At 41.1% G+C, this 17939-nt stretch overlaps 1 protein-coding gene across 10 annotated transcripts in view; it reads left to right on the forward strand.

Annotated features, from left to right (window-relative positions):
• The window catches only part of LOC111980729 (disks large homolog 2), a 243653-nt gene that overhangs the window by 72239 nt on the left and 153475 nt on the right, over window positions 1–17939 (forward strand). For 3 of the 10 annotated variants that reach the window (XM_070449291.1, XM_070449290.1, XM_070449293.1), the window contains one exon: window positions 9868–9927. The exons of the other annotated variants lie outside the window; for them this stretch is intronic. In XM_070449291.1, coding sequence (XP_070305392.1) covers window positions 9868–9927 — 60 coding nt within the window. The remainder of the gene's footprint in view (window positions 1–9867; window positions 9928–17939) is intronic. 10 annotated transcript variants of the gene reach the window in all.

The raw sequence follows: 17939 nt of genomic DNA on the forward strand, positions 1-17939 counted from the left end.
TTTTACTGCCAGCATCGATCTGTGGTGGTATGTAGACAGCTCCGAAAAATACAGATGAAATCTCTCTTGGTAGATAGTGTGGTCTACAGTTTATCATGAGATACTCTACCTCAGGCGAGCAAAACCTAGAGATTTCCTTAGATATCGTGCACCAGCTGTTGTTTACATATATGCATAGGCCCCCACCTGTGTCTTACCAGAGGCTGCTGTTCTATCCTGCCGATTAGAGTGTATAACCAGTTTTTAATGTCCCGTCGATAGGATATACGTGCTTTCAGTTCGTCCCATTTATTTTCCAGCGATTGAATGTTAGCTATCAGGACTGAAGTTAAAGGAAGATTAGCCACTCGTCGCCTGATCCTCACAAGGCACCCTGATCTTTTTCCGCGAAACCTACGTTTCCTTTCCCAGCGAATCACGGGGATCTGGGCATGGTCGGGTGTCTGTAGTATATCCCTCTCATCCGACTCATTGAAGAAAAACTCTTTGTCTAATCTGAGTTGAGTAATCGCAGTACTGATGTCCAGAAGCTCTTTTCGGTCATAAGAGACAGTAGCAGCAACATTATGGACAAAACAGGTTACGAACAACGCGAAAAAACTAACAAAATAGCATGGATGGTTAAGAGCCGATAAGACGGCAGCCATCCCCTCCGGCGCCATCATGCCATTCTTCTCTGCAGATACTCTCAAAATCTGTCAGGTTGGATGGGGAGCGTTGCTACACAGCTTTTTTCAGCTCTCTCCAGAGATGTTCGATCGGGTTCAAGTCCGGGGTCTGGCCGGGCCACTCAAGGACATTCAGAGTCTTGTCCCGAAGCCATTCTTGCGTTGTCTTTGTTGTGTGCTTAGGGTCGTTGTCCTGTTGGAAGGTGACCTTCGCCCCTGTCTGAGGTTCTGAGCGCTCTGGAGCAGGTGTTCATCAAGGATCTCTGTACTTTGCTCCGTTCATCTTTGCTTCGATCCTGACTTGTTTTGCAGTCCTTGCCGCTGAAAAACATCCCCACAGCTTGATGCTGCCACCACCATGCTTCACCGTAGGGATGGTGCCAGGTTTCTTCCAGACGTGACACTTGGCATTCAGGCCAAAGAGTTCCATCTTGGTTTCTTCAGACCAAAGAATCTTGTTTCTCATGGTCTGAAAGTCTTTAGGTGCCTTTTGTCTAACTCCAATCGGGCTGTCATGTGCCTTTTACTGAGGAGTGGCTTCCGTCTGGCCAATCTACCATAAAGGCCTGATTGGTGGAGTGCTGCAGAGATGGTTGTCCTTCTGGAAGGTTCTCCCATCTCCTCAGAGGAACTGTAGAGCTCTGTCAGAGTGACCATCAGGATCTTGATCACCTCCCTGACAAAGGCCCTTCTCCCCCGATTGCTCAGTTTGGCCAGGCAGCCAGCTCTAGGAAGAGTCTTGGTGGTTTAAAACTCCATTTTAAGAATGATGGAGGCCACTGTGTTCTTGAGGACTTTCAATGCTGCAGAAATGTTTTGGTACCCTTTCCCAGATCTGTGCCTTGACACGATCCTGTGTCGAGCTCTATTGACAATTCCTTCGACCTCATGGCTTGGTTTTTGCTCTGACATGCACTGTCAACTGTGTGTATATACATATATAATATATTTATTTCAATATTAATTTCAATATTAATATCATACAGTGGACACCAAAGCCTATAGGCCTTTGCATGCAATGCCCTGATACAGATAGTGCTCAAACCTCTGATAGCTGAACCGTGAGGTGGACAATTCTTGTTTTAGGAAAGAAGCTACACATTGAAACACAAGGAATAGACTGTTTTTAAGGACATGTAAATGTGGCTCATTTTGCCAACATCCATTGTTTATTGATGGTGCTGGCTGCGCCAGGTTGAATCTGAATGCGTATGGATGTCCGTTACATTTCTCAAATGTCCGGTAAATTAAAATCTTCCCTGTCATGTTGTCCAGCTCCACATTTTCCTAAATGACACTCTGAAATGGTATATTGTTTTTATGAAGGTTGAGAGAATATTCACATGAAGATCTGTTGCCAATTGGATGGAAACCTAGCTACAGACACCCTAAAGACTGGCAAGTGCTCTAGTCCAATGTCACTTTGATTATGCCAGCACATCATGGTTCACCAGCAGCCCCAAACGTCTTCAAAATAAACTACCAGCCAAACAAGCTTGTAAGAATTGTACTTAAACTCCCCCCTCGTACTCATCTGGAGGTTGAGCATGTTTTCGTCTATCTCTGTAATGTGTCTGTATTTATGTAACAAATAGGGACCACAATGGAAATAAGGCTCCGACTTTATTGTGCAATCCTGGTCTCTTAAAAAAATATTTGTGTACACTATATATGTATTTTTTTCAACTGACAAATCAAATCAATCAATCATTCAATCTAAATTGTGCAGCGGCCAATTGATGAATGGAAAGAGACATCTGTTACAAAACACCAAAAAGTTGATTGACATTCGGGTAGCCTTCGATACTGGGTAAGCCTAAGGTAGGGAGGGATGTGTTTTCTGTTTGTCAAGATTGACATAGTCTATTTATTGTGGTGTTGAAAACGCAAACCGTGATATTGAACTGCCCGAAGTCAGTAAATMATTTGTCTATTGGTTGTGTGTGTGGTGCATTAGCACAGTAACCTGTTGGTGGAAAATTAGTATTATATGTTTTACATAATTAGAAAACCTGATTTTACCCTAGCTGATCATTGCCTGCAGCCAGCTCTGATCATAGTGTAATGAAACAGGCAGGGAGAGTGAACTCGTCTGTGGTGGTCGGTGAACCCTCAACCTTCTGGCCCGGAGCTCTGTGTGGCATCGACAGTGCCACAAAAGCATGCTGAAAGTGGCAAAATCGATATCCACGTTTATAAACGCAAGGTCGCTCCAGTTATAATTATTTTGAGTTCATCATATGAGGGTGGAGGGTGTTCAATTTATTTTACAGTACAAGGGGAGGGTCATGTGAAAATGTGTTTTACTTTGGCGAGGGGGTGCATTTTTATTTATTACATCTTGAGTTGGACCCGCCCCTCCCCCCAGTAAATTTAGATCTGTCCCTTACATGCCCTAATGAACATGACCCATGTGTTCACTGCCTAAAATTCCTGATCGGGGTGGAAAGCAATCTGTTTTTATTTAAATGCGACACGGGCTGTTTCATATCTGTGTTGGATGCATTCGACTATTTGAGAAACTTTTCTAGAGAAAGCTAATGATTGAATTCGTTTTTTAAGGGATATAATACTGAATAATGCTCTTGTTAACGTACTTAAAAAGTTATTTAACATTTAAGAAGGGGAATAAATGTCTGACATGCTTGACTTCATGGAACAGGATTTACACATTCATTGATTCATGTTAAATAAAGTAATTGATAGTGTCGTTGATATGGCACTCAACCAATGAGAAATTATTAAGGAGATTACTTTGCAAGCCAACTGTCTTGGATTTTACTTAGTCATTTGAATTCAGTGTTTCCTGGCTGTAATAAAGTAAATGAACAGCAGGTGGTGCTGAGTGTTCAGTTTTAAATAAGCATAATTAAAACAACAATTGTTGCTCAGCACACACTGCAGGGGTGAAGTTTCCCCTACACTGGTCTTGGGTCAGTTTATCATTTTCCCCCTCAATGGTTAAGGTTAGGATTGGGGGAGGAGAAGCTGATCCTTGAACTGTACCTAGGGGAAACTTCACCCCTGAGCTCAGAACACAATACGAGCCAGCTGGGGGCAATGTGGGACCAGAATGGGAATCAATGGAGAATGTGTACATAGTAACAGACAGCATTCACAGTTTCATTTGATTTTTGTAAGTAGGCAGCCTTGTCTGAGACTATGTCCTGTTTCTGTAGCATGAGGCAGCTTGATGTACAAGTACACCCCCTGGACAGGACGTTAGTCTATCACAGGAGCTATATTGTTGAGTGACAAGATATTTGGATTTGTCTGCGATTTCATTGTAGTTCATTTAATATGTGATTGAAATAATTAAATGTTTTTTTTGTAGGAAACTCTCATTGGCCGAATATAGCTGTAGTTTAATCTTTGTTTTGTTTTTTGAAAAATAAAACAAAGGTAAAGCAGCACAGAACTGATATTCATATTCCACTAATAAGATTCACATTTATACTTAATTATCTAGATTAAGGTAGGGGAGAGTGGGGTAAGTTGAGCCATTTATTACATTCAGCATCACTCTGTCAAGGGAAATGTAGTATTCTTCCTAACAAAGATACTACAGTATATCTGCATATATTTCAGGATGCTGTGTATCCCTGGAAATCATCATAATTCATGTTAACATTACAGTTTTAAAAACATAGCTTGTCCAAAAAAAGTGTTCTCTTGTCACACAACTTACCCCGGGTATGGGGTAAGTTGAGCCGCAGGACAGTGTAAGTTAGGCTGCCTACATATTTCTGTTCTGAATTAAATATGACCTAACTTTTTAAAACCATGTTAATATTTATTTCCCAAACACAATTCAACACAATCGCAAGTTTTTCAATCATTTTAATCATCTTTTTTTTACACCGGCTTAACACCTAACAAACACTTAGTACTTAAATAAATAAATATTTCTATAGGCCAGGCCCTGTTGTTACCTCGTATCCCAGCAATAATGCCTTGAATTAAGCCTGGGAAGAAAACATTTCAATTTGCTCAACTTGCCATTGGCTCAACTTACTCCAAGGCAACCATTTTGACTATATTAGCCCACACAGCTACAAGGATGCACTTTCATGTTAGGTTTAGGACCTTAAATGGAATCGTATAGAGAACTCAACTGATGTGTGGAACAATCTTAAAATGATCGACGTTGGTTTAGATACAAGCATCATTAAACCTCTAACGCAATACATTCATTAGACTTGTTGAAAATCTGTTTTTGGACCTAACTTGCTTATCACTTTTTCCATGTGGTTTCTTCCTTCACAGACTCCATGAAATGATGACCTCTTCCTAAATATGTGGTCAAATTATACATTTTGTGTATGGTTTCCTACAAACAAGGGTGGCTCAACTTACCCCTTTGGTTAAACTTACCCAACTCTCCCCTACCATAAAATAGTGCCAAAAAAAGACATACTTTTTTTCTTTAAAGTCAACTTAAATGTGCTGTACTCTGGTGTGGTTGAATAGCACATCGGCCTGCAGTATACAGTATGTGATTGAAGACTTGCCTGACTGATAGACAGTAACTTTCCTTGTTAAGGCCTGCTCTTTTGAACCCTGTGTATCTGATGTAATATTTTGTGGGCTTAAATGCCTCAATATTATTTGGAGATTGTGTGGGATAGTATCACATACATTTAATTATTTCACTGTGAAATACTTTTTAGTATTCACTTTCCCCATCTCTTTCCCCAGTTCAGATAAAGAAATATCTGATGAGAGTTGGCAGCACCCTGACATTTTTTTTAACCTTCTTTGGATTGGATTGTTAAGAGATAAGGCAACAGATCAATTCTGTGGCTTCATCCGAAATGGCACCCTATTACCTACACTGAGTGTACAAAACATTAAGAACACCTGCTATGTCCATGAAATAGGCAGACCAGGTGTATCCAGGTGAAAGCTATTGTTAGCAGTTGATGTTATTCTTCAATAACACAGACCCCATATATTTATTCAAAGAGAACAAATCATAGTTGTTATGCTGGAAAGTAGATGGGAGATGTTTATTCTTCCCTGTTCTCAATGTTTCTCCACTGAACAAAGGATGTAGTTAATACCCAAGCCTTTGGTTGACCAATTAGAATTCCTTGCAGTAAAACTGGGCCAATGGCCAAATACCAAGTATCCCGTTTCAGGCTCAATAGACAATTTGGACCAATGAGAACTTGCCACATGTAGCTATGAGTCCCGAACTGGAACCCCATACACCGATTCTAAACAGATGTTGAAGTGAAAAACAACTATTTCCATTGATCGTAAATTCCCTCTTGACCTTTAGTCCTCTGCGTTGTGTATTTATCTTACAATATTCTTACACTCCCCCCTAGACCATTTAAAAAATACATATACTTAAAATGTATTTTTAGAAAACAATAGAAAACATCGACAGTATAAAAAAACATTAGCTGTAAGCATAAAATCATTCACATTAAACACCTTGCATTTCTATAAAACACAAAGAGTATATTTTATTTGCCTTTGCAATACGAAATAGATTTCACACAAAGTTATAGAAACTAAGTATTAACAGGTGTGATGATGATGACCCTTACGATTCCTACCACATCCTGTATTGGGATGACACTCACCCCCCCAAAAAATTCTCTGTAAAACAATAATATTCAATCGTCCTATTGGCAAGGTAATCATTCACAGAGTCCTTTAAAAGTGACTAGCTGTTCCACCACGGTATCAGTCCCACATAAAATAACTATATTAGAGAGTCTGCCGGTTGTGAGGAATTCTTCTTCCGTTCCACTGGTTGATAAGGACGTCTCTATTGAACGCTTCACCAGTGATCTTGTATCGTTTCAGGTACTGACCTTGGGTCAGGGGATATTTCTGCAGCTTCAGACTGTAGATTCTCATAACCTGTAACGAAGTGAAAGTAACATATCCTGGTTTCAAGAGAAATTGATATTTCACTTAGATTTCCCTAAGTAAGCATGTCCCGATTTTCAGGAAAAAGTGGACATTTCACCTAGATATCCCTAATATGATGACTGCGGTGTACAACATAGAAGCTTATCAGATTCTGATCATCTTACTATGCTTCTTCACCTGAGATTGGTTCCCGACTGCTAATCAATCAGTTCTTTATTCTCCAGGCTCCACTTTGTCATCAAAATTGACACCTTTGCAATGAGTAACATGTATCAATCGTGATTTGCCCTGGACTTTTAATGCTGACCTTGTTATGAACAAAACTTGTTAAGGACCTTCCCATTTTCGCCTTAATGTGTCTGTTGCATTTTTTTGCCATCACCCACTGTCCTGGCACTACGTCATGTCCCCCCTCGGGAGTTATTCCCCACACCTCTTTTACTTGTCTGTCTGCTTCCCCTACTGCCTTAGAAAGTTGTATGCAATAGTTAAACATTGTTTTACTCATAATGTGTACGTCTGCCTTTGTCAAATCTAACGAGCCTGGTAGTAAATGGGTCGACCTGTGACGACCTCAAACGGACTCAACCCTGTGGTTTTGTTATGTGTTTGCATCCTGCAGCCACCCATTCCCACACTTCATCTTTTGGTGCATTGCTTTGCATGTCTCTAATGTGTTGCAATGTATCCACGGTGTATTTCCTCATCAGTTTAGGGGACAGAGGTGTTCTCTTGGCAGCCGCCTTGGCAGCTCTGTCAGCCAGGTCGTTACCTTTACTCTCGTCTGTAAAGATTTTTTCCATGTGCTTTCATTTTCAAAATTTCAACTTGTGCCGGCAACTGGAGAGCGTTCAGTAGAGCCATCACCTCTGGTCCATTCTTCACAGGAGCTCCCAGTGATGTCATGAATCCTCTGTTTTTCCATATTTATCCAAAATCATGGGTACCCCCGAAAGCATACCTTGAGTCTGTGTAGATATTAGCTGTTTTTCCTTCAGCCTGTTTACATGCTTCTGTCAAAGCCACCAATTCCGCCATCTGTGCTGGATGCTCCTGCAGGTAACGTGTCTGTCACTATCACATTGTCCATTGTAGTAACTGCCCAGCCTGCCTTCCTCACACCCCCCTCCACAATGCTTGAACCGTCTGTGTATAAGATAAACTCAGGGTTTTCCAACGGATGACTCTTAGTAAACCCATCAGAGGGCTGATCCGAAACCAACTCACAACAGTCGTGTTCAAGTAATGTGGTGTCTGGAGGAAGCATCAGAGTAGCTGGATTACATGGTTTGCCACGTTGTATGATGATGTTAGTAGCCTCCAACATAGTCGACCACTTGTTCCAACGAGAACCCCATACACCGATTCTAAACAGATGTTGAACTGAAAAACAACTATTTCCATTGATCGTAAATTCCCTCTTGACCTTTAGTCGTCTGCGTTGTGTATTTATCTTAGAATATTCTAACACTATGATCCTTTATTGACGTCACTTGTTAAATCCACTCCAATCAGTGTAGTAGATAAGCCTTGAGACGTTATTTAAATGTTGTATTTAATTCGGCAAATCAGTTAAGAACAAATTCTTATTTACAATGACGGCCTACACCAGCCAAACCCGGACGATGCTGGGCCAATTGTGCGCCGCCCTGTGGGAGTCCCAATCAAGGCTGGTTGTGATACAGCCTGGATTCGAACCAGGGTGTCTGTAGTGACGCCTCAAGCACTGAGATGCAGTGCCTTAGAGCGCTGCGCCACTCGGGAGACAATTGAGACATGGATTGTGTATGTGTGCCATTCAGAGGGTGAATGGGAAAGACAAAATATTTAAGTGCCTTTTAACGGGATATGGTAGTAAGTGCCAGGCGCACCGGTTTGTGTCAAGAACTGCAACTCTGCTGGATTTTTCACGTTCAACAGTTTCCCATGTGTATCAAGAATGGTCCACCAACCAAAGGACATCCAGTCGACTTGACACAACTGTGGGAAGCATTGGAGTCAAAGCAAAACTCAATGTTAGGAACGTGTTCTTAATGTTTTGTACACTGTGAATTTTGTGTACTACTTTTGACTAGGGCCCACAGGGCACCAATTTCCAAACTGTAACACATAACAGAGGGATGGAAGAGAAATCACACATACTGTTGTGTTCTCTGTGTGTATGTGTATACCTTTGCCTCAACAGTTGCAGTCAACTGTCACAAAGACACTCAATATTTTTGTCTGGATTTGATTCAAGTTTCGTAACTTAGGGTTGCTGAAAATCTGCGGCGTTATTTGACCAATGTTTTTTCAAAGTTAAATCTATTTTATTGAAAATGACATGTGACATCCCAGTGTCCTTGTGAGAACAGGATAATAACAGCTTAACAACTATACTGACAGCAAAGTGAGAAAATGCTGCCCGTCTTAGCTCTACTCTGTTTTGACAGAAGATCTCAAAACATGGCAACGACATATCAATGGACACAGCAGGTCTTGGATTTGACACAACACTGTAAAACAAGCGGCCCTGTAGCTGCTATGACAGCCGCATGGAATCTTTTGACAGMCTGTGAACGAAAACCTCCGTGTTTTTTGAGCAAATTTTGATTCAGGTAATATCAGACAATTTTCCCAGACAGTTTTTTCTTTAGTTAGTCCCTCAAACTCACAGAATTTACAAGGAAAGATAAGTTGCTACGACAATTTACAGTAGTAGCATTTAGCAGTGCATAGGACGCACTAGCTTGATTTGGGTGGTGTTTAGGGTTGTGGTCTAGGATTACTCTATTGAGTGTTCTTTTGGAAATGATTACTTTGTAAACCAACATACAAATTCAAATTAGTGCTGTTGCTATAGCAACATAATGCAATGTTTACTGAGCATTTTTTTAACCAGAAGTTTGTGTCTGTTGTCAGTCTTCCATTCCCTTAAGAACAGTTACAATATTAAGGGAATGAAACAGTTGCAGACTTTAGACATGGGTAAATCTGTCCCCAAAGGGTGCTTCCTTATTGGCTCTTCCTTATTGGCTCATATGCAGGAAGTAAGACTCTATCACTTCCTCTCATCCTCATTCAAACCTAACATTGTTCTCCTGCATCCTCCTGTTTTCTCTCTCTCTCTCTCTCTCTCTCTCTCTCTCTCTCTCTCTCTCTCTCTCTCTCTTTCTATTTCTTGCCCTCTGTGGCACATGCAGTATGACTGGGTATGACAGTATACTGTAAGTACCAGAATAGCCTGCAGCTCTCTATCTTTATGTATTAATCGTCTCTCTTTTGTCTTCCTGACTTACGAGTGATGTTGTCTTTCACATTTTACTTGCAGCCTGCACTGGTTACCCGTTTTGATCTTACATACCCGGGTGTGACTGCAGCAAACTACCTGGCAAGTTTTTTTCCCTTTTATCGCTGTTGAAAGTTTTATTTTCTTTTTCTTTTTCTTTCCTGTGCTTTTGGGGTCAGTTTCCATTTCTGTGCCCAAATGTTGATGAGTCACGCATGGAGTTCACTTGGCACTTTTCAAATGTTTTCTTTGTACTTGAAAGGTAACATGCAGAATCGGATGAAATTATCATATTTCTGTGCGATTCCACTGGATTTCTGTGCGGTTGAACGCCATAAATTACCTGAGGAATACCATGTGTGTTTGTGGCTAATTTTCAATGTCACTCAAACACAAGTTATTTTTGTGCCGCCAGTCATTCATATATGACATTCAGTTTGGTTGATCAGTGTTGCAAAGTAACAATCATTGTTTGTTGTGCGTACTACAATTATAGGCCTTTTTCTTAACACTAATGAATATGACTCTTTGCATATCCCCTCAGTGTCTTTGCTTATGCTTTGTTTACGCTTACGCTCAAGACATATTTGGCACGTTCCATCTCAGTGTGGAAAGTGGGATATTGTCATAGGAATGATCAAAAGGCAATTATGAAATGAAAATCTATAATTTGTCACCATCAACAAAGTTTTGACGGTTAGATTAACAAAAATGTGGATTACACCGATTTAGCGCGTTAATTCCATGAAATAACTTGAGTAAAAAACAGCAATCTAAGTAATATGGTTTTTCAATGGTACTTTCAAAGTATTGGGCACTATAAAAGAAAATGCTACCACACTTTAATTGCTCAACGATTGTCAAGGGTGATTATAGCGGCCGACAACAGAGACATTAGGCTAAGGAGAGAGAGGGGTATAAGAGTTTGTCTGAGCAAGGCGGTAGTATGGGATGGACTGATTTGGAAATCTTCATCGATTCATGCCGACACGTTATCGACCTACTGTAGTCTTTTTCCCGTGGTAATATCTGCCGGTAAAAATGCATGAATCTCGCAGCAGCGATTAGCCCTCTGTCAATCAAGCAGTGTGAACTTTGAGAGTGATAAGTTGGTTTAATGTATGCACAGACGCAGTAGGTGACAGATGTTTGTCAGAGTAATCAGTCCAATTCGGAGAGAAGGCTCTTGCTGTGTGTGTGTCAATGGTTGGTAGGTAGGTAGCAGGCTCTTGCACATGTGTGGATCCCCCAGGGGAAGAAACACACTCAGATTGGGTCTCCATCTTGACTCCCTGTTGTCATAATTACTCCACAGACTTGTTATCCCCAGGATGGGAGGCCTTGATTGGCTCATGCGGTTTCTCTGATTGGCTATTAAACCACAGTTATGAGTCAATTCTCTTTATTTAGATAGAAAGTCATAAATGAGAGGGGGAGATGGATAGGTAGAGGAATATACACTGAGTGTACAAAACATTAGGAACACCTGCTCTTTCCGTGACACACACTGACCATGTGAAAGCTATGAGCCCTTATTGATGTCGCTTGTTAAAACCATTGAGCAACAATATTTAGCAATTTATTTTACTCATTTCATGCAATTCTACTCATTTTGCCGTGGGGCAGAGAGAAAAATGTGCAGTTATACAGCTAATTTCCTGCAATTCTACACGTTGCCATAGGGTGGAGGCAAATGTTTGCCGTTTTTTAATATGGTAACTGATGATCAATGCCCCACCCCGGTCGGTAATTCAGCAATGCTTCCTACACGTTTAGATAGGTGGCCGCTATACTGACTTATCAATCTAAAAATTGACTAATTGAGTGACTGCTTATGCACAACCAAATTTCGAAATTGCACCTTATGTATTCTATTATAAATTGAGATTGAGTTCCTAAAAAAAAAAAACGATATACACTATCGTTCAAAAGTTTGGGGTCACTTAGAAAGGTCCTTGTTTTTGAAAGAAAAGCACATTTTCTGTCCATTAAAATAACATAAAATTGATCAGAAATACAGTGTAGACATTGTTAATGTTGTAAATCACTATTGTAGCTGGAAACGTCAGATTTTTGTATGGGATATCTATATAGGCATACAGAGGCCCATTATCAGCAACCATCACTCCTGTGTTCCAATGGCATGTTGTGTTAGCTAATCCAAGTTTATCATTTTAAAAGGCTAATTGATCCTTAGAAAACCATTTTGCAATTATGTTAGCACAGCTGAAAACTGTTGTTCAGTGAAAACAGTGAAGAGGAGACTCCGGGATGCTGGCCTTCTAGGCAGACTTCCTCTGTCCAGTGTCTGTGATCTTTTGTCCATCTTAATCTTTTCTTTTTATTGGCCAGTCTGAGATATGGCTTTTTCTTTGCAACTCTGCCTAAAAGGCCTGCATACCGGAGTCGCCTCTTCACTGTTGACGTTGAGACTGGTGTTTTGCCAGTTTTATTGCTTCTTTAACCAGAACAACAGTTTTCAGCTGTGCTAACATAATTGCAAAAGGGTTTTCTAATCATCAATTAGCCTTTTAAAATTATAAACTTGGATTAGCTAACACAACGTGCCATTGGAACACAGGAGTGATGGTTGCTGATAATGGGCCTCTGTAGATATTCCATTTAGAATGCTGCCGTTTCCAGCAACAAAAGTCCTTTACAACATTAACCATGTCTACACTATATTTCTGATCAATTTGATGTTATTTTAATGGACAACATTTTTTGCTTTTCTTTCCAAAACTATCAGGTATGATGGTAAGACCCAGATGCAGACCACATCGAATAAACAATAGTTTAATATCCCAACAGGGCAGGCAATAGACAGGTCAAGGCAAGCAGGGTCAGTAAACCAGAGGTGGGGCAGCAGTACCGGCGGCAGACAGGCTTATGGTCAGGGTAAGGCAGAGGTTGGTAATCCAGAGGGGGGCAAAGGTACAGGTCGGCAGGCAGGCTCAGGGGCAGGCAGAGTGGTCAGGCAGGCGGCTCGGAGTCAGGACAGGCAAGGGTCAAAACCAAGAGGGCGAGAAAAGAGAAACTGGAAAAGGCAGGAGCTGAGACACTAAACGCTGGTAGGCTTGAACAAATGACACACTGGCAACAGAAACACAGGTCTAAATACACAGGGGATAATGGGGAAGATGTGCGACACCTGGAGGGGGTGGAGACAATCACAAAGACAGGTGAAACAGATCAGAGTGGTGACAAAAACAAGTACATTTTTAATATAATATATATATATATAATATATATATATATATATATATATATATATATATATATATACCAGTCAAAAGTTTGGACACACCTACTCATTCAAGGTTTTTATTTATTTTTACTATTTTCTAATATTGGGTAGGAAAATAATAGTGAAGACATCAAAACTATGAAATAACACATATGGAATCATGTAGTAACCAAAAAAGTGTTAAGCAAATCAAAATATATTTATATTTGAGATTCTTCAAAGTAGCCACCCTTTGCCTTGATGACAGCTTTGCACACTCTTGGAATTCTCTCAACCAGCTTCACCTGGAATGATTTTTCAACAGTCTTGAAGGAGATCCCACATATGCTGAGCACTTGTTGGCTGCTTTTCCTTCACTCTGATGTCCAACTCATCCCAAACCATCTCAATTGGGTTTAGGTCGTGTGATTGTTGAGGCCAGGTCATCTGATGCAGCACTCCATCACTCTCCTTCTTGGTCAAATGATAAACTTGGATTGGTCCGCGGACCTACAACAGGGGGCGGCCCGGAGAGGAAACAGGTTAAAGAAGGATTTTTAAGTCTTGAGGCAATAATTGTGTATGTGTGCCATTCAGAGGTTGAATGGGCAAGACAAAATATTTAAGTGCCTTTGAACGGGGTATGGTAGTAGGTACCAGGCGCTCCGGTTTGGGTCAAGAACTGCAATGCTGCTGGGTTTTTCACGCTCAACAGTTTCCCGTGTGTATCAAGAATGGTCCACCACCCAAAGGACATTAAGCCAACTTGGCACAGCTGTGGGAAGCATTGGAGTCAACATGGCCCAGCTCCCTGTGGAACGCTTTCGACACCTTGTAGAGTCCATGCCCCGACGAATTGAGGTTAAAAAACTCAATATTGGGAAGGTGTTCCTAATGTTTTCTACGTTCAGTGTAGCTATGAAGGCAAATGCGGGGTTCGAACCCATGTCACAAGGGGCATAGTTAGCAGTGCTACGATTAGACCAGCATCCGACACAAGTTGTGGCGTTTTGATGGCATCATCGTTGCCCACCATGGCACCTCAGAGCATAGAGTGTTTTTTAACTGTATAAAGAAACATTCCATATACTTAATGCCAGCATACCGTAACACAATGTACAAGTAATGTATCACATTTAGCAGATGCTTTTATCCAAAGCGACTTACCGTCATGCGTATATACATTTTACGCATGGGTGGCCCCGGGAATCGAACCCACAAACCTGGTGGTACAAGCGCCATGCTCTATCACCTGAGCCATACAGAACAACAAGTGTATTACATTGTACCACAGAAGGTCCTCTGAAGTATTACCGTCAGCAAGGGTTTACAGCATCAAGTAGATATCGAGGCTCCTATTAGTCATTGCAAATCCTAATGGAGGACTTTTCATTTTTTCATTAGCATACTCATTGTTTTCTCCTCAGATTGGTATAAATACAACCGTAGTTCTTATCATTGAAGTGAAGGATTAATGAATTGGCTGAGTGGGGTATTTGGAAATAAACTCATTAATATATTCAGTCTTTTGACGGGGTCTTAAATGTCATGGTGAACATACCCAGGCTATGTCTCAAAATGGCACCCTATTCCCTATACAGTGCACTACTTTTGACCAGGTATCATAGGGCTCTGGTCAAAAGTAGTGCACTATGTAGGGAAAAGGGTGTCATTTGGGACACAAGCCAAGGGCACATGTGTATTCTGGACACATACAGTAAACAACCTGAAGGGAGGGGAGAGGTGGTTGGCTTCCACATCTTGCCACCGTAAAAATAGATGCACCAATGGTTTCCCCTTGAGATGTGTGCCAATGACGACCTTGTATTTTCCTTACTGTTGTACATGATGACAATTTGAATGATTTGAAAATAATTGAGTGATCTAAAACCCTTTTATGGGAGGTTTAGCAACAATTGATTTGTGTACAAATCACATTTAATATGAAATGTCAATGTGTTATTGATCTTATAACAAGTACTCACAATGCTCAAATTCCAACAGCCTGAGAAACAGTCATATGCGCTAAATCAGAAAACAGACAGTATTTACAGTGCCTTCAGAAAGGATTCATAGCCCATGACCTATTCCACATTTTGTTGTGTTACAGCCTGAATTCAAAATGGATTAAATATATGTTTTTTTTTTATCACACATACACAACATATTCACACAATACCCCATAATGACAAAGTGAAAACAGATTTTTAGAAATATTAGCTAATTTATTGAAAATTAAATACAGAAATACTGTATCTCATTTACATAGGTATTCACACCCCTGAGTCAATGTTAGAATCATCTTTGTCAGTGATTACAGCTGTGAGTCTTTCTAGGTAAGTCTAAGAGCTTTACACACATGGATTGTACAATATTTGCACTTAATTATTTTTTTTTATTATTCAAGCTTTGTCAAAGCCAACAGTTGAAAAGCATGCATTTGGTTTTACTAGCATTTAAGAGCAGTTGGAGGCCACGGAAGGAGTGCTGTATGGCATTGAAGCTCTTTGGAGGTTAGTAAACACAGATGTCCAAAGACAGAGGGCCAGATGTATACAGAATGGTGTCGTCTGCGTAGAGGTGGATCAGGGAATCACCCGCAGCAAGAGCGACATCGTTGATATATACAGAGAAAAGAGTTTCAAGCTGATTTAAGTCAAAACTGTAACTAGGCCACTCAGGAACATTCAATGTCGTCTTGGTAAGCAACTACAGTGTGTATTTGGCCTTGTGTTTTAGGTTATTGTCCTGTTCAAAGTTGAATTTGTCTCTGTGTCTGTTGGAAAGCAGACTGAACCAGGTTTTCCTCTAGGATTATGCCTGTGCTTATTCTATTCCGTTTATTTTTATCCTTAAAAACTCCATAGTCCTTGCCGATGACAAGCATACTAAGAACATGATGCAGCCACCACTATGCTTGAAAATACGAAGAGTGGTACTCAGCGATGTTTTGTGTTGGATTTGCCCCAAACATAACACTTTGTATTTTGGACATAAAGTTAATTTCTTTGCCACAATTTCTGCAGTTTTACACTACCTGACCAAAAGTATGTGGACACCTGCTTTTTAAAATTATTATTTTTATTTCACCTTTATTTAACCAGGTAGGGCAGTTGAGAACAAGTTCTAATTTACAACTGCGACCTGGCCAAGATAAAGCAAAGCAGTGCAACACAAACAACAACACAGAGTTACACATGGAATAAACAAGCGTACTGTCAATAACACAATTGGGGGGGAAAAAGTCTATATACAGTGTGTGCAAATGGCGTGAGGAGGTAAGGCAATAAATAGGCCGTAGTAGCGAAGTAATTACAATTTAGCAAATTAACACTGGAGTGATAGATGAGCAGATGGTGATGTGCAAGTAGAAATACTGGTGTGCAAAATAAAAACAGAATGGAGATGAAGTAGGTGGATTGGGTGGGCTATTTACAGATGGGCTATGTACAGCTGCAGCGATCGGTTAGCTACTCAGATAGCTGATGTTTAAAGTTAGTGAGGGAAATATAAGTCTCCAGCTTCAGCGATTTTTTTTTCAATTAGTTCCAGTCATTGGCAGCAGAGAACTGGAAGGAAAGGCGGCCAAAGCAGGTGTTGGCTTTGGGGACGACCAGCGAGATATACCTGCTGGAGCGCGTGCTACAGGTGGGTGTTGTTATCGTGACCAGTGAGCTGAGATAAGGCGGTGCTTTACCTAGCATAGACTTATAGATGACCTGGAGCCAGTGGGTTTGGTGACGAATATGTAGCGAGGGCCAGCCGACTAGACCATACAGGTCGCAGTGGTGGGTGGTATAAGGGACTTTGGTGACAAAACGAATGGCACTGTATAGACTGCATCCAGTTTGCTGAGTAGAGTATTGGAAGCTATTTTGTAAATGACATCGCCGAAGTCGACGATCGGTAGGATAGTCAGTTTTACGAGGGTATGTTTGGCGGCGTGAGTGAAGGAGGCTTTGTTGCGAAATAGGAAGCCAATTCTAGATTTAATTTTGGATTGGAGATGTTTAATATGAGTCTGGAAGGAGAGTTTACAGTCTAGCCAGACACCTAGGTATTTGTAGTTGTCCACATATTCTAAGTCAGAGCCATCCAGGGAAGTGATGTTAGTCGGGTGGGCGGGTGCGGGCAGCCAACYGTTGAAAAGCATGCATTTGGTTTTACTAGCYTTTAAGAGCAGTTGGAGGCCACGGAAGGAGTGCTGTATGGCATTGAAGCTCTTTTGGAGGTTAGTTAACACAGTGTCCAAAGAAGGGCCAGATGTATACAGAATGGTGTCGTCTGCGTAGAGGTGGATCAGGGAATCACCCGCAGCAAGAGCGACATCGTTGATATATACAGAGAAAAGAGTCGGCCCGAGAATTGAACCCTGTGGTACCCCCATAGAAACTGCCAGAGGTACGGACAACAGGCCCTCCGATTTGACACACTGAACTCTGTCTGAGAAGTAGTTGGTAAACCGGGCAAGGCAGTCGTTTGAGAAACCAAGGCTGTTGAGTCTGCCGATAAGAATACGGTGATTGAAATGGTCAGTGATCTGTTTATTAACTTGGCTTTCGAAGACTTTAGAAAGGCAGGGCAGGATGGATATAGGTCTATAACAGTTTGGGTCTAGAGTGTCACCCCCTTTGAAGAGGGGGATGACCGCGGCAGCTTTCCAATCTTTCTCGGACTATACGAAAGAGAGGTTGAACAGATTGGTAAAGGTGGTTGCAACAATGGCGGCGGATAATTTTAGAAAGATAGGGTCCAGATTGTCTAGCCCAGCTGATTTGTATGGGTCCAGGTTTTGCAGCTCTTTCAGAACATCTGCTATCTGGATTTGGGTGAAGGAGAAGCTGGGGAGGCTTGGGCAAGTAGCTGCAGGGGGTGTGGAGCTATTGGC

This window comes from Salvelinus sp. IW2-2015, linkage group LG20 (genome assembly GCF_002910315.2).
Source record: "Salvelinus sp. IW2-2015 linkage group LG20, ASM291031v2, whole genome shotgun sequence".
Classification (NCBI taxonomy): domain Eukaryota; kingdom Metazoa; phylum Chordata; class Actinopteri; order Salmoniformes; family Salmonidae; genus Salvelinus; species Salvelinus sp. IW2-2015.